The following is an 18,592-nucleotide window of genomic DNA, read 5'->3' on the forward strand; positions in this document are numbered from 1 at the left end:
AAGAACCAGTGTCAAACACAACCACAACCAAGTCACTCCTGTCAGGACAGTGAAGAACCAGTGTCAAACACAACCAAGTCACTCCTGTCAGGACAGGGGATAACCAGTGTCAAACACAACCATCTAACCAAGTCACTCCTGTCAGGATATGGGAGAACCAGTGTCAAACACAACCATAATATATAATAATATATAATAATATAATAATAATATAATAATATATGCCATTTAGCAGACGCTTTTATCCAAAGCGACTTACAGTCATGTGTGCATACATTCTACGTATGGGTGGTCCCGGGAATCGAACCCACTACCCTGGCGTTACAAGCGCCATGCTCTACCAACTGAGCTACAGAAGGACCACAACCATCTAACCAAGTCACTCCTGTCAGGATATGGGAGAACCAGTGTCAAACACAACCATCTAACCAAGTCACTCCTGTCAGGATATGGGAGAACCAGTGTCAAACACAACCATCTAACCAAGTCACTCCTGTCAGGATATGGGAGAACCAGTGTCAAACACAACCATCTAACCAAGTCACTCCTGTCAGGACAGGGGATAACCAGTGTCAAACACAACCACAACCATCCAACCAAGTCACTCCTGTCAGGACAGGGGATAACCAGTGTCAAACACAACCACAACCATCCAACCAAGTCACTCCTGTCAGGATATGGGAGAACCAGTGTCAAACACAACCTTAACCATCCAACCAAGTCACTCTTGTCAGGACAGGGGATAACCAGTGCCAACCATAACCATCCAACCAAGTCACTCCTGTCAGGACAGGGGATAACCAGTGTCAAACACAACCATCCAACCAAGTCACTCCTGTCAGGACAGGGGAGAACCAGTGTCAAACACAACCATCTAACCAAGTCACTCCTGTCAGGACAGGGGATAACCAGTGTCAAACACAACCATAACCATAACCATCCAACCAAGTCACTCCTGTCAGGATATGGGAGAACCAGTGTCAAACACAACCACAACCAAGTCACTCCTGTCAGGACAGGGGATAACCAGTGTCAAACACAACCACAACCAAGTCACTCCTGTCAGGACAGGGGATAACCAGTGTCAAACACAACCACAACCAAGTCACTCCTGTCAGGACAGGGGATAACCAGTGTCAAACACAACCACAACAATCCAACCAAGTCACTCCTGTCAGGATATGGGAGAACCAGTGTCAAACACAACCATCTAACCAAGTCACTCCTGTCAGGACAGTGAAGAACCAGTGTCAAACACAACCACAACCAAGTCACTCCTGTCAGGACAGGGGATAACCAGTGTCAAACACAACCATAACCATCCAACCAAGTCACTCCTGTCAGGATATGGGAGAACCAGTGTCAAACACAACCATCTAACCAAGTCACTCCTGTCAGGACAGTGGAGAACCAGTGTCAAACACAACCACAACCAAGTCACTCCTGTCAGGATATGGGAGAACCAGTGTCAAACACAACCATAACCATCCAACCAAGTCACTCCTGTCAGGATATGGGAGAACCAGTGTCAAACACAACCATCTAACCAAGTCACTCCTGTCAGGACAGTGGAGAACCAGTGTCAAACACAACCACAACAATCCAACCAAGTCACTCCTGTCAGGATATGGGAGAACCAGTGTCAAACACAACAATCCAACCAAGTCACTCCTGTCAGGATATGGGAGAACCAGTGTCAAACACAACAATCCAACCAAGTCACTCCTGTCAGGATATGGGAGAACCAGTGTCAAACACAACCATCTAACCAAGTCACTCCTGTCAGGATATGGGAGAACCAGTGTCAAACACAACAATCCAACCAAGTCACTCCTGTCAGGATATGGGAGAACCAGTGCCAACCATAATCATCCAACCAAGTCACTCCTGTCAGGACAGAGGATAACCAGTGTCAAACACAACCATAACCATAACCATCCAACCAAGTCACTCCTGTCAGGACAGGGGATAACCAGTGTCAAACACAACCATAACCATAACCATAACCATCCAACCAAGTCACTCCTGTCAGGATATGGGAGAACCAGTGTCAAACACAACCACAACCAAGTCACTCCTGTCAGGACAGGGGATAACCAGTGTCAAACACAACCATAACCATCCAACCAAGTCACTCCTGTCAGGACAGGGGATAACCAGTGTCAAACACAACCATAACCATCCAACCAAGTCACTCCTGTCAGGATATGGGAGAACCAGTGTCAAACACAACCACAACCAAGTCACTCCTGTCAGGACAGGGGAGAACCAGTGTCAAACACAACCATACCTTCTATCTTTCCCTCCCTGTCTCTTGCCTGAGTGTGGTGTTGATCTGTAGGGCTTTGCTCAGCATCTTGGCTCCAATGTCCTCCAGGCTGTTCCCACTCAGGTCCACCTTTCGCAGACAGGTGTTGCTGCCCAGAGCGTTTACCAGCACTGTGCCCCGAGAACGCAGCCGCGAGTCAGCCAGTGAGAGGGACTGGAGGGCCTGGGGAGGGACAGGGGAGAGGGGAGAGAGAGGGTGAGGATGGAGGGAGATGGGATAGGGTGGAGAGCAGGGGAGAGGTAAAGCAGAAGAAAAGGGTAGGACAGAACAGAGGACAGAAAAATAAAGGAGAAGGAGATGGAGAGAGATGGTTAAATACAGCTAGGAACAGGTGGCAGCAGTGCTGAGGAGGAACTGAGGAATTTAGCATTTGTAATAGAGTGATGTGTCAGTTTTGTACACAAAGGTAATAATTCAGAGGGCACAATATGTTACAGCCCACAGTAACAGGGCCATGGAGTGATATACAAATTAATAAAACATAAAAAACTGAAATTCATTATTTACATACAATTTCAGACCCTTTGCTATGAGCCTAGAAATTGAGCTCAGGTGCATCCTGTTTACATTGATCATCCTTGAGATGTTTCTACAACTTCATTGGAGTCCACCTGTGGTAAATTCAATTGATTAGACATGATTTGAAAAGGTACACACCTGTCTATACAAGGTTCCACAGTTGACAGTGCATGCCAGAGCAAAAACCAAGCCATGAGGTCGAAGGAATTGTCCATAGAGCTCCGAGACAGGATTACGTCACAGACACAGATCTGGGAAAGGGTAATAAAAAAATGTCTGCAGCATTGAAGGTCCCCAAGAACACAGCGGCCTCCATCATTCTTAAATGGAAGAAGTTTGGAACCACCAAGACTCTTCCTAGAGCTGGCCGCAAGGCCATACTGAGCAATCGGGGGAGAAGGGCCTCGGTCAGGGGGGTAACTAAGAACCCGGTGGTCACTCTGACAGAGCTCTAGAGGTCCTCTGTAGAGATGGGAGAACCTTCCAGAAGGACAACCATCTTTACAGCACTCCACCAATCAGGCCATTATGGTAGAGAGAGGCCAGACAGAAGCCACTCCTCAGTAAAAAGGCACATGACAGCCCGCTTGGAGTTTACCAAAAGGCACCTAAAGACTCTCAGACCATGAGAAACAAGATTCTCTGGTCTGATGAAACCAAGATTGAACTCTTTGGCCTGAATGCCAAGCTTCACGTCTGGAGGTAACCTGGCACCATCCCTACAGTGAAGCATGGTGGTGGCAGCATCATGCGGTGGGGCTGTTTTTCAGCGGCAGGGACTGGGAGACTAGTCAGGATCGAGGCAAAGATGAACGGAGCAAAGTATAGAGAGATCCTTGATGAAAATCTGCTCCAGAGCACTCAGGACCTCAGACTGGGGGCGAAGTTTCACCTTCCAACAGGACAACGATCCTAATCACACAGCCAAGAAAACACAGGAGTGGCTTCGGGACAAGTCTCTGAATGTTCTTGAGTGGCCCAGCCAGACCCCGGACTTGAACCCGATCCAACATCTCTGAAGAGACCTGAAAATAGCTGTGATGCTCCCCATCCAACCTGACAGAGCTTGAGAGGATCTACAGAGAAGAATGGGAGAACTCCGGTGTGCTAAGCTTGTAGTGTCATACCCAAGAAGCATCAAGGCTGTAATCACTACCAAATATGCTTAACAGAGTACTGAGTAAAGGTTCTGAATACTTAAGTAAATGTGATACCCCCCCCACAAAAAAATATAAATTAGAAAAATAATGATAAAAAACCGTTTTGCTTTGTCATTATGGGGTAATGTGTGTAGATCGATGAGGAAAAAATTTTTTTAAATACATTTTAGACTAAGGATGTATCCTAACCAAAGGAAAAAGTCAAAGGGTCTGAATACTTTCTGAAGGAAAGGTACTCGAAGGGAAACACTATACTGTAGAAAATAACGAGTATTTATGTATGAGAGAATACCATGTACAATACAGTCTGTGTGTGTGGAGAATATTAGTATTTCACAATGAGTTACAATCAGTGAACATTCAATTGTGTATAATGTGTGAATGATGTGTGAATTGTGACGCATTATCACTCACACATTCCTCCTCCTGTATGAGTTGGACCAGCTTGTGTAGGATTTCATCCAGCACCCTGTACATAGATCCATGGGGAGAGAGTCAGTTCAGGCTACACTCAGCAGGAGCTCTGGCACTAGTCATTTCCTGCTGCTATCGTAATCATCCTAGTCTGCCTGAGGAAAATCAAGCTCTGATGCAAACTGACGCACACACACACACACACACAGAGTGCCTCTGTAGTACTGCACCTGCTCTTGATGTTGAAGTTCTTGCCCAGATACAGGTGCTTTAGGGAGGTGTGTCTGGAGAGAGCTGGTAGAACTGAGAGAAGGTCTGCATCCAGCCCTGTAAACACAACTACATGAAGCACACACCATCCCCTCATACAAAACAAGCTCAAACAGACAACCCCCTCACACAAAACTAGCTTGAGTGGTGCAGGCTGCCACAGCGGTGCAGAGTATCACACTGTGCCATAGTGGTACAGTCAGTCATTCTGCTCACCGTTGTCTGAGATGTCCAGAGTGGCGATGGAGGAGAGCCTGGGGAACAGCTCCTGGATCACAGAAGCTCCTGCAGATTTCAGCTGAGGCAGGCAGACAGACAGAGTGTGAGCATGTGTGAGGAGGACATTCAAAGCACAATAACAGGAGACCTTGACATAGTTTTCATCTATAGCTACTGCTCAGTAAGTCCTTATTGGAAACATAAGCAATGAATGCCAGAGAGATAGATATGGTCAATTATATAAAGGCCAGCAGGAATTGATTGTTGTGTACAGAGTGACAGACTTGTACCTCACAGCCACTAATGTCCAGGTGTAGGTCATTGATGTGAGGGTTTGTGGTCAGACCGATGAAGAGAGACCTAAAGAAAGAGAGAGGGAAACATAAACATAAGGGGAAAAGGTGTTTACAACAAAGACCTTTTAGCTCATTTTTCTTTCTGGAAATTCACACCCTTTAACGTAGTGTCATTTGTCATGGTGACCAGTGTGTGTTGTGCAGCTAGCCTGGTCCCAGTCACTCCAGTGAGATACAGGTGTGACAGAGAGAGACCAGGAGAGAATAGGGGAACTGACCTCAGGGCCTCAGGGGGCAGCTTCATAGAGGCCAGGCTGACATGGGTGAGACTGAAGGCCGAGCTGAAGAACTGACGGAACAACGGCAGGTTCTCCTTCACTTTCCTGGGAGAGGAGCGAGGTCAGAGTGAGATGAATGAGAGAGGAGAGGAAGAAGTAGAGATGGAGTGGGAGGGAAAGGCGATAGAAGGTGAGTGGTTAATTGTTGATTGTCTGGGTAAATAAGAGACTGGTATGAAGTGGAGAGCGTATTCCGATGGAATGATACAGAGACAATGCAGCTGGTCAAAGAGGAGGGAGCAAGTGGGGTCAGATGATAAGTCTTATCTATGCAGACAGCTCTAGGAGTTTAAAACCACAGACACAACTACAGAAAGGAACACAATGTTCCAGTGATTCCCACAAAGCTTATTTTTGATTTCACATTGAAGGGCAGAGATAAGACAGATAAGAGTGAAAAGAAAAAGAGAGAGCTAAAGATCAAGCCTGAGGATTTTAAGAATAAAAAGATCCCTTGCTAAAAATGTGCCTTCCATCTTCACGCAGAGCCTCAAAGTGTTTTTCTGCCACATCACCCCAAAGAAATAGTTAATCTCAAGGATGTGACTAACCTGTGGGAGAAGGTATTTTTGGAGAGATTCAAGTAGGAGAGATCGGCACAACAACCCCTCAGCAGAGCCCCAAATAGCTATGTGAGAGAAGCGAGAGTTGTGTTGTGCAGTTTTAGTGGGAGAGAGAAAAAGACAGCAGTTGGGGATTATAGAGGAAGAAACAGACAGAAGTTGCAGATAAACTCTTTAAAATTCTTAATTCTATAAGTGTGCAATCAAATTCTCAGAGACACTATATTCTCACCGACTCAACAAAACAGTCAGTGCCAGACAGGTCCAAATGGACCAGACAATTAGGCTGGGACAGGAACAGGCACAGATTCTAAAGAAAGAGAGAGAAAAGCTGGTTAACTGAGAAACTGACTCATAAGGCATCAGCAGTGCATTTACTATACTGTTGGTTTGTTTACAGAGTATGAGTGTATGTGTATGTGTGTGTGTTTTCTGACCGAGGCATCCTCCCCAGACAGGAACCCAGGGTTCTTGCTCAGGTCCAGGTGCAGCAGAGAGTTAGAATACTCATCACTGGAGCACAGAGTCTGAGACACCACACCTGAGACACACAGCGAGGGGGAGGGGGAAGCCATGAGGGATGCATTCAGCTAGCTAATGCAAATGTACACAACAACAAAAAAATCCAGTTTCAGAATATTTTTTGTTATGCGATTCTCATCCGTACCTGTGTGAAGTATAATTCTTAATTCAATATTCAGTATTCCAATTCTAAATATTTAAAAAGTGGGGGAGTAACACGGAGCATTCTGCCTGAAGGATAGTTACCGTGGGGGCATATCATGACTCTTGAAGCTTTGTAGAGTAGACAAAACATTACATTAACACACAGAGATGTTGGTGGGGGAATTACAGGAGGTACAGTGGTTTCTATCACCTCAGCTAGAAAAGTAGTATGCATGGCTTAGTGGCATGTTCAATCAGCTATTGCTGCTTCATCAAACCCAAACACAGTTGGAGGTGTTCATGAACTGATTCTCCAGCTGACTGTTCCTGCTTTCTGAATTACTGCCTTGTATTAATGTCAGGGGACACTGGGGTGTAGAGGAGGATGCTTATGCAACATGGAGTAGGACAGGGGGGGGTGGGGCCTTCTCTAGTAGAGAGATGGAGAGATTGAGCGATGGAAGGATGGAGAGGTGAAGCAGTCTAAACCTTTGGAGTTGAGGAAGGTCTTGGAGAGGTTGAGGAGACGCAGTCCTTTGCTGAGGCGACACACTTGCTGGATGAGGTTAGCCACACCTACACCAGAGGAGGAGAGATGTCACTAAAACAAACATAATGTGGAAGTCAAACTAGTGTGGAAGTCAAACAGGAAGTAAGGCATCTGCTTGGTACCTTGGTTGTCCAGTGTGTTGTGGGCCAGATTCAGAGAGTGGATGACAGAAGCAGGATTCTCTGAGAGAGCAACTGACAGCTTCTGAGGAAAGTCACTGCAACATACACAATATACAGTACACACATTTGGACATAGACACAATGACACACACAAACACTTTTTAGTTTAAGGTTCTAACACACTTATTATTATTTTTAAAGTATGGGTGAGAAGTGAGAAGCAAGGGAAAACTCACGATTTGAGACCAGCATTCTCCAGCGTGATCTCTTCCAGACTGGAGGACTTACTGAGGGTGTGCAGAACCTGCTCAGTGACCTCTAACCCCTGAAATTAGAAATGATCTAATTTCGATGCGCGCATAATAACTTCTGAGTAATATCAATGACCATTTAAAGCACAAGGGGAGACAGACAGAAGGATACTTACTATGCGTATGTCCTTACAGTATAGTTTGGTGAACCAGGTATTGTACGCCAGTGATGCCACAATAACTGCCAAGTCCCTGTCATAAACACACAACAATTAGTGCACTGAAACAGGTACATTTCACAATACCCTTAATATACATTTATCAACTGGATTTATTAAGGCTGCAGCAGCATCAACTTGACAGAGTCATACCCTCTCTCTTTCTGTCTTTCTTTCCCTCTCCCCTTCTCTCACCTGCTTTCCAGGTGTCTGAAGTCCACTAGATTAAACTCCCTGTTGTCTTGGGAGTGATAGATAGTGTCCACATCCTAGGAACAAGATTACCCATGAGTCCACGTGCTATAGTATATGACCCCCTCAATTGAAAGTAGAGTGTTGTATATAACTCTCCTGTGCACTCACACACAACCGGCCTATTCCCACTGCACTTACCCACTGAACTTCCTCCTTGCAGCTGATTCCATTATAGTCACACAGGGCCGCGTAGGTCTCCGAAAACCCTCCTGAGACAGAGAGGAAGAAAAATAGTGGATGCTGAGAGAAGTGTTTAAAGAGCACTTGGTTATTTCAGAGGGAAAGAGGGAAGAGGGGAAAAGAGAGACAACAAGCAGTGCAATTACTCTACAATGTCGCTGTAGAAATATAGTTATGAACCTAGCTATGTTAAGATGAATCTACTAACTGTACTCTGCATAAGAGTGTCTGCAAAATGACTAAAATGTCAACTGTAAATGTGCTGTACACTGCATGTAGTGCAGTGGGTTTCTTTATCCATTTGTCTCTTAATCAAATTACTCAACCATTTCCTATGACTGTCTCTCTATCACCTTCCTGAATCTGCTCATATGCACAGGTACGTGAAGAGACCTTTCAAGGGCCATGTGCTCAAAATGCCCGCACCCCTTCATAATTCATATCTCGAAATGTATAACATTGTTGACCATGGACCTATTTATTTCTGCAACAACACACTCAGTCATCATCACACATAAGCAAGATAAAACAGTGCCTCATGATTGACATCTGGAAAAGAGGGTGGGCTTTCAGCTGATCATTTAGCGAGCTCGATTTATTTGACTGATTGTGATTTATCTTCAATGCTCGAATCAAATAATAAGTTCAGAATATAATATTCATAATCTCCTAACTCATATAATATGGCTAGTGGCTTATGAGGATATTTTTGTATATGGTGGTTAGCTAGAGTCTAGACTACCTGCGTTGCTGCTGCCCTGACACACATGCATATCCTGACTGAAGGAGGGATGGAGTTCAGTCGGAGGGTGATGATGCAGTCGCTCCTGTCTATGTCTTTCTGCCTCTCTCTGCTGAGCGTATCAGTCAACCAGACTGAATAGTGATGATGATGTAGGCTGAATCAAGTGTTAATCAAATGTTATGCTACAGTGGCAGTACTGTTGATATTTTAACAAGGTAGCTCGCCACACACACATTACCGGTGACCGCATGACCGGTGACTGCACAGGTAGAGCCCTATCTGTGCACGTGCCTGCTTATGCTCTGTCTGTCCGTCTGCCTGTCTGCCTTCCTTCCTTCCTGCCTGTCTGTCTGTCTGCATGTCTGTCTGCCTGTCTGTCTATGTCTGCCCGTCTGCCCGTCTGTCTATGCCTGCCTGTGAGTCTCTTACCACAGGCCCTCTGGGTTTCCATAGACGTCTCTGAGCTGGGGGAGTGCTTCCTGCTTCCCTCAGAAAGTTCACTGTCTGAATGACAGATGGAGGGACTGAAAGAGAGAGAGAGGACAAAAGGAGGTTTAAGTTAGAAGGGACAAATTAGCTAACATTAACCATTTGTCTGGGTTTCAACACTGTCTGGTAAAGGAGTCTTTGCTGTCTGAAAATGGACACTTACGCAAACACAGAGTTGTTAAATATTCTGGACAGGGCAAAGTTAACATGGCTGACCACATGACTGAGGTGGTCACGTGACTGTAGCCACAAGGAATAAGTGGACTTGTCCGTGTCTATGACGACCTGCACAGAAACAACATAGTTTCAATGACTGTAGAGTGATACAGGCACCACAGTGATTTTGATGGCATAATGCTGAAATTTGAAATGGATAATTGACAGTTAACTGCAGGAGTTATATGATTACAGTAGCTCTACTTACAAGAATGAAGATCCTCATATCTCCATTATGCAAAATAATGAGGTTAACTGATTTCAAATAATTACTCAGATGTTGAGATGATTGACACTCCATAATAAATCTGTTTAGACAACTAATCAGTTGTAATGAAGAGGCCACAGGGACAATGCAGTAACATGGCCATTCAAAACCCCCAAAAATATGTTATTCACCTGATGCTCTGGGTGACTGTTCATGGCTCGGATCTCCAAGAAGTTAAATGTCACCTCTATCTGCAATGAACGCCACATTTTGAACCTATTTGTTAACATGCTGATAATGATGTGCATGGTAAGTGGTAAATACTGTACATACAGATCATGTGGGCTACCTTTGTTGGAACCTTGGCGACCAGGAGATAGAGCCTCCATGTTGTGAGAACCTGAGACAGCCAGAGAAACAGGAACAAATTAAATCCATCCTGAGCAAAGGTTCACTGCACACTCAAGACTCGCTAAGGGCATCAGATTCTCTGATGGGTTGCCATGGTAATGGAGAGTGAAATGTGGAGCCCTCTCTGTATTCATCTATTGATCTGGGTAGGAATATTTTTTCCACAACATCATGCTATGGATGGGCTGAGGTGTACACTGGGGAGGATTGCATTCGCAGGCTGTGCATTAAGATGCTCTATAGAAATGATTACAACAATAATAGTTGGGAAGTCATTAAAATAAATCACACATACACCCACACACAGATGTACTGTAAACGTACGCTCACACATTAAATCCCCTTGAGCTACAAACACAATCTCTATGCCCTAGTCTCATGCTCCTTCTGTCCATATTTTTGGGGAGAATGAAGAAACTTTAGTAAATATTGTTCAAGCACAGTGTAACATTTTCATCAGATAAACATATTTATCAGATGCTCTCTCCCTTCCTCTCTCAGACTCTCGTCCTTCACTCCTGATAATTTCCCTTTCCTCTCTGATGCCCCTTTAAAACAGCTCTCTGAGAAGTAGCTGAGGAGGGATGGAGGAACATTTTCTCCTCTGCATTTCTCTTTGTGGCCATCACTCTCATTTGTTCTCTCTCCAGTAACACTACTACACAGTATGCCCTCTTAATGAAAAGCAGTAATTAAATGATGGCTCCCCCTCTCTGTTGCATTTTGAGAGAGAGAGGTGCTTGACTCTACCGATCAGTCAAACACTTGCCAGCAGCCACAACATCAAACCCACACCCCCCACAACATCAAACCCACACAACATCAAACCCCACAACATCATACTCCCCCCCACAACACACCCCCCAACATCAAACCCACACACACACATCAAACCTCCACAACACCAACCCCCCCACACGCACAACATCAACCCCCCCACCCCCAAAACGAGGGGTGTGTCTAATGTTAGAGAGAAAAAGAGAGAGAAAGAGAGAAAAGAGAGCAAGAGTCTCCTGCATTTCCAACAAGTCACTTCAAAGACACTGTGCCTGAGGGAGTTGATTAAAACATGCAGATAGTATCACATTAACGTGATGAGTTGGGGGAGGTATCCTGGGTAGGGGGTGGAGACAGTGTGTGCGTACTGTACCATATGAGTTTATACAAGTAAATCATGCTGGAGAGAAGGATGGGGAGACAGTCCCCCCAGGAGAGAAGGGTGGGGAGACAGTTCCCCCAGGAGAGAAGGGTGGGGAGACAGTTGAGTTTATAGTTCCCCCAGGAGAGAAGGGTGGGAAATCAGGAGAGAAGGGTGCTGGAGACAGTTCCCCAGGAGGAGGGTGGGGAGACAGTTCCCCCAGGAGAGAAGGGTCCCCCAGGAGAGAAGGGTGGGAGACAGTTCCCCCAGGAGAGAAGGGGGGAGACAGTTCCCCCAGGAGAGAAGGGTGGGAGACAGTTCCCCAGGAGAGAAGGGTGGGAGACAGTTCCCCCAGGAGAGAAGGGTGGGAGACAGTTCCCCCAGGAGAGAAGGGTGGGGAGACAGTTCCCCAGGGTGGGGAGACAGTCCCCCCAGGAGAGAAGGGTGGGGAGACAGTTCCCCCAGGAGAGAAGGGTGGGGAGACAGTTCCCCCAGGAGAGTCCTTATCAAAGTCTTCCAGATCACACTTATCTTGGCATATCATTATGCATGTGTCTGTTTTTGGAGCAGAGATGCCCGTCTTTTCGTATTGGACTGATAAGGGGGAGAGGCGACTGTTATACAAACAAGTACTGTAAGTATCCTGGTTAAATAATTCACAATGAAGGAAACCAAAGCCTCATTTACATTACATTGACCATGACATGAAATAAAAACAATGGCCGTAGCCCCATCCTGAACCTGAACCTGCTTTAAAACATTAAACCTAGCCTAATAGCAAGCAAGCATTTCACATTTCCCGTTCCCTTGACACCTGAAATCCTAACCCTCATCCTATGCCCCACAGAGACTACAATTACAGACCGTTCAGAGTTAAAAAGAAGGAACAGTTTAGCAGAGAGAGATTGGACAGCGGGGACTGAAGAGATAACATAGTCCCGACAGACATACCGAAGACCCTGAACATCAAAGGGTGCACATGCAAAACTCTCCCAACTCGCACCATAATGAATCATTAAGCAGTCATCAAGGAAATGACTCTCTGCCAAGGCCTAGCCTGCCCTGCTGGGGGTTCAGCCCATTGCCTCATCAGGGAATTGAGGGGAAAGCTTGTGGTAGTTTTTGGGGAGCACAAAAACATGAAAACATTTCAATGCAGTTTTATGTGGAGTTGTTACACTCTTAGAAAAAAGGGTTCCAAAGGGGTTCTGCGGCTGTTCCCATAGGAGAAACACTTTTGGGTTCCAAATATAACCATTTGGTTCTACATGGAACCCAAAAGGGTTCTACCTGGAACCAAACGCTTTTTTTTCAAAGGATTATTCTATGGGGACAGCCGCAGAACCCTTTTAGGTTCTAGATAGCACCTTTCTTTCTAAAAGTGTTAAGCAGCTTTTGTTATTTGGTCGGTCGGTTTCTTATACTTCTCCCTATTTGCTGGACTCACACAGGTTGTGATCTATACTAAAATAGCTCACTGGCCCAGATTTAGTCCTGTGAGCTGGCAAGGCTGCAGCTCCACAAATGGAGATTTCACATCTTTGCCCCACATACTCTCTGATGAAAGCACCCAGAATCAGAGGCAGTGGTACGCCCGCGCCCAGCATTGCCTCCACCGCCAGGGTCTCAGAGAGACAGAGCATCCCAAAGCTGCTGCTATTACAGACCTCTCTGTCCTACATTGTCCCAATTAGAGGTCGACCGATTTTTTCAACTGAATGAACACTTATTTTAACTTAATATAATACATCAATAAAATCAATTGAGCCTAAATAAATAATTAAACATGTTCAATTTGGTTTAAATAATGCAAAAACAAAGTGTTGGAGAAGAAAGTAAAAGTGCAATATGTGCCATGTAAGAAAACTAACATTTAAGTTCCTTGCTCAGAACATGAGAACATATGAAAGCTGGTGGTTCCTTTTAACATGAGTCTTCAATATTCCCAGGTAAGAAATTTTAGGTTGTAGTTATTATAGGAATTATATGACTATTTCTCTCTATAACATTTGTATTTCAGTAACCTTTGACTATTGGATGTTCTTATAGGCACTTTAGTATTGCCAGTGTAACAGTATAGCTTCCGTCCCTCTCCTCGCTCCTACCTGGACTCGAACCAGGAACACGTCGACAACAGCCACCCTCGAAGCTGCGTTACCCATAAGGAGCAAGGGGAACAACTACTCCAAGTCTCAGAGCGAGTGACGTTTGAAACGCTATTAGCGCGCACCCCGCTAACTATCTAGCCATTTCACATCGGTTATACCAGCCTAATCTCTGGAGTTGATAGGCTTGAAGTCATAAACACCTTTAAAGAAAGGTCTATTTTTTTTTTTTTTACAGATTTCTGATTGTTATGAAAACTTGAAATCGGCCCTAATTAATCGGCCATTCCGATTAATCAGTCGACCTCTAGTCCCAATACAAAGCCCAGGCACAGCCAATGCTTGAAGCATTGCAAAGAGCTGCTGGCAAAACGCACAAAAGTGCTGTTTGAATAAATGCTTACGAGCCTGCTGGTGTCTACCATCGCTGGAACCGTTACTTATTTTAACGGGTGGCATCCATAAGTCTAAATATAGCTGTTACATTGCACAACCTTCAATGTTATGTCATAATTACGTAAAATTCAGGCAAATTAGTTCGCAAAGAGCCAGGCGGCCCAAACTGTTGCATATACATGACTCTACGTGCAATGAACGCAAGAGAAGTGACACAATTTCACCTGGTTAATATTGCCTGCTAACCTGGATTTCTTTTAGCTAAATATACAGGTTTAAAAATATATACTTCTGTGTATTGATTTTAAGAAAGGCATTGATGTTTATGGTTAGGTACATGTTAGAGCAACGACAGTCCTTTTTCACGAATACGCACCGCATCGATTATATGCAACGCAGGACACGCTAAATAAACTAGTAATATCATCAACCATGTGTAGTTAACTAGTGATTATGATTGATTGATTGTTTTTTATAAGATAAGTTTAATGCTAGCTAGCAACTTACCTTGGCTTCTTACTGCATTCGCATAACAGGCAGGCTCCTCGTGAGGCAGGTGGTTAGAGCCTTGGACTAGTAAACTGTAAGGTTGCAAGATTGAATCCCCGAGCTGACAAGGTAAAAATCTGTCGTTCTGCACCTGAACAAGGCAGTTAACCCACTGTTCCTAGGCCGTCATTGAAAATAAGAATGTGTTAACTGACTTGCCTAGTTAAATAAAGCTGTATTTTTTTTTTACAGATTTTCAATTGTTATGAAAACTTGAAATCGGCCCTAATTAATCAGCCATTCCGATGAATCAGTCAACCTCTAGTCCCAATACAAAGCCCAGGCACAGCCAGGGATGGGGGAGCAGAAACCTATCAACTTAATATATTCATGGCATGTCGCCAATCTGGCCATAGCTTGCGCTCGGTATGTAATTGACCGTAGCAATTAATTGCACTTCAATACTGCCTATGTTGCATCATGTCTCTCATAGACCACCCATCAGGTTTCCATCCAATGTGTTATGTAGTATCCATCCACTGCATCAGACTTGTTTTTTGGCGTAGTGAGGGGTGGAATAGTACTGTGTGTGGATGGTCTGGAGAGCTGTTCTATATCAAAAGCTCAACAATCATCTGTGGGAATACCACCCACTCAGTCAGCACATCAATATAGCAACTGCTGTTTTGACCAGTTATTCAAACACTACTCACCAGTATCCTATCCTCTGATTTGCCATTTTTGGTTTCAAGCTTTATGCCACGTATAAACTTGGTTGAGGACTTGTCAATAATCTTCCTGATACTCTCTGTAAATAGAAAAGCATCCAAGGTCAGATACACACAGCAAACATTTCACACACACAATCACACAAATCAACCAAGTATACAGCACATCAGAACAGTGAGAGAGACAAGCTTGACAGCCCTATCGCCAACCGACTGAAGGCAGACCAACCTTTTCATTTAAAACTGACATACTGGCATTTTATAAACAGGGAGATAATCCGAGGCTGCACAGAAACACGGTCACTGTGTATTTTGTAGAATATGATCCTGCTTCTGGGATCTTAAACTATGCTATTGATTGAGAAAACCCGTGGGTCTCCAAAACCATTGTATTCTTCATTAAAAAGTGAAAGACGGCAATATTTTCAATGGCAGGCACATAACAATTTCCCCATCAAACTAGGATATGTGAGAGAGGACAGAATTAAGCCATTAAATAGAGAGCATTTTAATAGAATATGGAAACCAGAGATGAAATGCAGTACTTGGTGAAAGTGGATGGAGACAAAACACTTCCTGTTTTTTCTCTCCAGTTTTTCTATTTCTTGTTGTATTTTTTCCATCATCACCTGTTCATTTCCTTGTATTATGCAAACTAAAAGAACTTTTGTAATTTCATTATCTAATCATGTGAATAAACCAACAAACATCTTATTATTAATTGTGTGTTTCATAGGCGAAAACCTGCAATCTCATTCATTCTGTTATTAATGAGATTCAAAATACAATTCCAGACAATTTATTCCCACACAAACTCCAACCTTATGTGAACAATATGACTACTACCAACAACCACATGGCTCCTCTCTGCTCCAGTGTGTCACATATAATCCCAGTCAGAGGTGTGCCACCCCCTACTGCAGATAACATGGCTGGGCCTGAGGACATCCCTGACATAGAGAGGTACCATCAGAGAGACAGGGGCAAGGCCAGAGAGGAGGACAGGGGGAGAGAGTGACATGGTGAAAGGTATTAGATAATGGATAACAAACCAAGGCACTGAATATACTGTACTTCACCTGTGACTAATGCACTGTCAAATGAAAGAATGCTGCTGATTCTTCTGACAGGATAGTTAGAGTAATGTTCTGATTATTAAGATGATGACCTGAACATCATGATGACTGTTTAAACAGAGGCGGTCTTTTGTCGCCATGCAGATGATGACCTTTAGCTGGCAGATGGGAGTGGCTGGCTGGCAGGTGAGTGGATTGAGAGGCAGGGATTCCACTGGAATAATTATCACAGTGTGGTTAATAGAGCCATTAGGAGTAATGAACTCAGAATCTCTCTGCTAATGTGAGCATGTGTGTTTGGTGTAGGTGAGTGAAAGTGTGATTAAGTCCTGATGGTGTAAGTTTGTGACATGTAAGCTGGTGTCAATTCAATGGCAGCCTTGTCATCTGTATAGAATAGTGTTTCCCAACCTTGGTCCTTGAGTACCCCCTACAGTACACCTTTACGCTGTAGCCCTTGATAAACACACCTCATTCAACTCATTGTTGGCTTGATGATTAGTTGACAAGTTGAATCAGGTGTGCTTGTCCAGGGTTACAATACAAATGTGTACTGTTGGGGGTACTCGAGGAGCAGGGTCGGGATACACTGGTATAAAATAATACTCTGAAAGTGCAGTGTAAGTTAGTGGCCATGTCTGTCTCGTTCCATAAAGGAAAGGAAAGCAAAGAATACATACAAATTGTTGCCAAGAAAATGCATACTGCTCCCTCTCTATCTTTCACACACAAACTGCAGACAAAAAGAGCAGGCTTACTGCGAACACGCTGAGACGGTAACAATTCCTATTCTTAAAAGCTGGCATGAATTTATGAATGCAGAGAGCATTATGAGTGAGTAAATCCATGCGTGATGCACACACGATGATTTTCACAACGCCTCTTTTCCTATGGGCTAGAGATTTGACACGATCAGCCGGCTGGGCTTTTATCTTGTGTCCTGAGGAAGCAGGATGTCTTTGCTTTACACAACTTCCTAACTTTTTGATCAAATTAATGCAATGCACGTGTAGCTTAAAATACACAAAAATGGCACAACGCTTGGTGGCAGATACGAAAGCAGTATTTTTCATAAACTTCCAAAGCCTCTGTCCACTCGCAGACCACCACATACACGGCAATGGTCAAAGACAGAGTCGGTGCATCATACATATGACAATAATGGTGATATGAATGGTGATTCCTACCTGTAACATCCCTGCTCATACTGACAAAACAAGAGGCAGTTCTCTCTTTAGAAGCCATGTCTCTTCTTGTATCACCACCCCTTTCTCCGTGACCGGAACGGATTGCTCGTCTCGCAAGCATTCCACCAAGCATCCGACTGCTGAAACCAACCCGCACTGTGAGAAGGAGTATAACGTGAGAGGGCGCTCGGCGGTGGAAGACGGGAAGGTGGAGGGAGATCACTGAAATAATAGGAGACAGTGGGCTAGCATATTTGGTGGACTCCGATATTACTGGAAGCAACCGTGTAACTACAACTATTTGTCAATTGAATTGATCAATATATGATATTGGTCGAAATAGTGGCTCCCCCCAAAAGTGGTGTACAAAACATCCCACTAAGCTACTTTTCTGTTTTCAGCCAGACTCTCTCTGTGCGAGTCAATTGGACTGTGGCCTACAGTCTGTGGGCAGCTATTGGTAGGTACACACACAGTACGATATTAATCCTGTTGGCAATTACAAGGTCGACAGGTAGCCTAGCGGTTAGAGAGGGTTGCCACTTCGAATCCCGGGCCTGACAGGAAACATCTGTCGGTAATGAGCTGGCAACCAGTGGGTTGCTGGGTTCAAATCCTAGATGCTATTGCCTGCCGTTATGCCCTTGAACAATGCACTTAACCCCCCACTACAACGTCATATCTTCAACGTTATGTCCACTATAAAAAAATAGGCTGGGTAGTTGATCCACAGCTATTCATTTGGTCTCCCACCGAGGGTTTTAACCAAGCCCTGCTTCGCTTTTATATTTGTCCCTTACTCAATGATTACTACCAATGTGCTATCTATCGTGAGAATGATTATTGAGCGATGTCTTAATAACGACATGTATCCACTGTTGCTATCGAAGTCATTCCAAAGGGTAGGTTTAAGAGAGCAAATGAAATGTAACAGTACTTTATAAGTCATACCAATTTGTAAGTCGCTCTGGATAAGAGCGTCTGCTAAATGACTTAAATGTAAATGTAATATCATCAGTGACACTATTTAGGCCTATAAAGCATTTGCAAAGCA

At 44.3% G+C, this 18,592-nt stretch overlaps 1 protein-coding gene across 4 annotated transcripts in view; it reads right to left on the reverse strand.

Annotated features, from left to right (window-relative positions):
* Positions 1–18,494, reverse strand: part of LOC118392706 (capping protein, Arp2/3 and myosin-I linker protein 3-like) — a 36,698-nt gene extending 18,204 nt beyond the window's left edge. The window contains exons 1-21 of one of the 4 annotated variants that reach the window (XM_052460394.1): positions 17,539–18,494; positions 15,261–15,355; positions 10,358–10,408; positions 10,200–10,259; positions 9,748–9,869; positions 9,525–9,619; positions 8,309–8,379; positions 8,111–8,184; positions 7,874–7,949; positions 7,683–7,771; positions 7,447–7,541; positions 7,264–7,350; positions 6,546–6,649; positions 6,341–6,418; positions 6,097–6,173; positions 5,486–5,590; positions 5,202–5,271; positions 4,909–4,990; positions 4,653–4,749; positions 4,423–4,477; positions 2,319–2,491 (exon numbers count right to left, since the gene is read on the reverse strand). In XM_052460394.1, coding sequence (XP_052316354.1) covers positions 2,319–2,491; positions 4,423–4,477; positions 4,653–4,749; positions 4,909–4,990; positions 5,202–5,271; positions 5,486–5,590; positions 6,097–6,173; positions 6,341–6,418; positions 6,546–6,649; positions 7,264–7,350; positions 7,447–7,541; positions 7,683–7,771; positions 7,874–7,949; positions 8,111–8,184; positions 8,309–8,379; positions 9,525–9,619; positions 9,748–9,869; positions 10,200–10,259; positions 10,358–10,408; positions 15,261–15,355; positions 17,539–17,671 — 1,889 coding nt within the window. In that variant the 5' untranslated portion in view covers positions 17,672–18,494. The remainder of the gene's footprint in view (positions 1–2,318; positions 2,492–4,422; positions 4,478–4,652; positions 4,750–4,908; positions 4,991–5,201; positions 5,272–5,485; positions 5,591–6,096; positions 6,174–6,340; positions 6,419–6,545; positions 6,650–7,263; positions 7,351–7,446; positions 7,542–7,682; positions 7,772–7,873; positions 7,950–8,110; positions 8,185–8,308; positions 8,380–9,524; positions 9,620–9,747; positions 9,870–10,199; positions 10,260–10,357; positions 10,409–15,260; positions 15,356–17,538) is intronic. The other 3 variants (XM_052460381.1, XM_052460386.1, XM_052460393.1) reach the window with 3 other exon arrangements.
* Positions 18,495–18,592: the final 98 nt, after the last annotated feature.

The sequence above is a fragment of the Oncorhynchus keta genome, chromosome 1, assembly GCF_023373465.1.
Source record: "Oncorhynchus keta strain PuntledgeMale-10-30-2019 chromosome 1, Oket_V2, whole genome shotgun sequence".
In the NCBI taxonomy this organism is placed as follows: domain Eukaryota; kingdom Metazoa; phylum Chordata; class Actinopteri; order Salmoniformes; family Salmonidae; genus Oncorhynchus; species Oncorhynchus keta.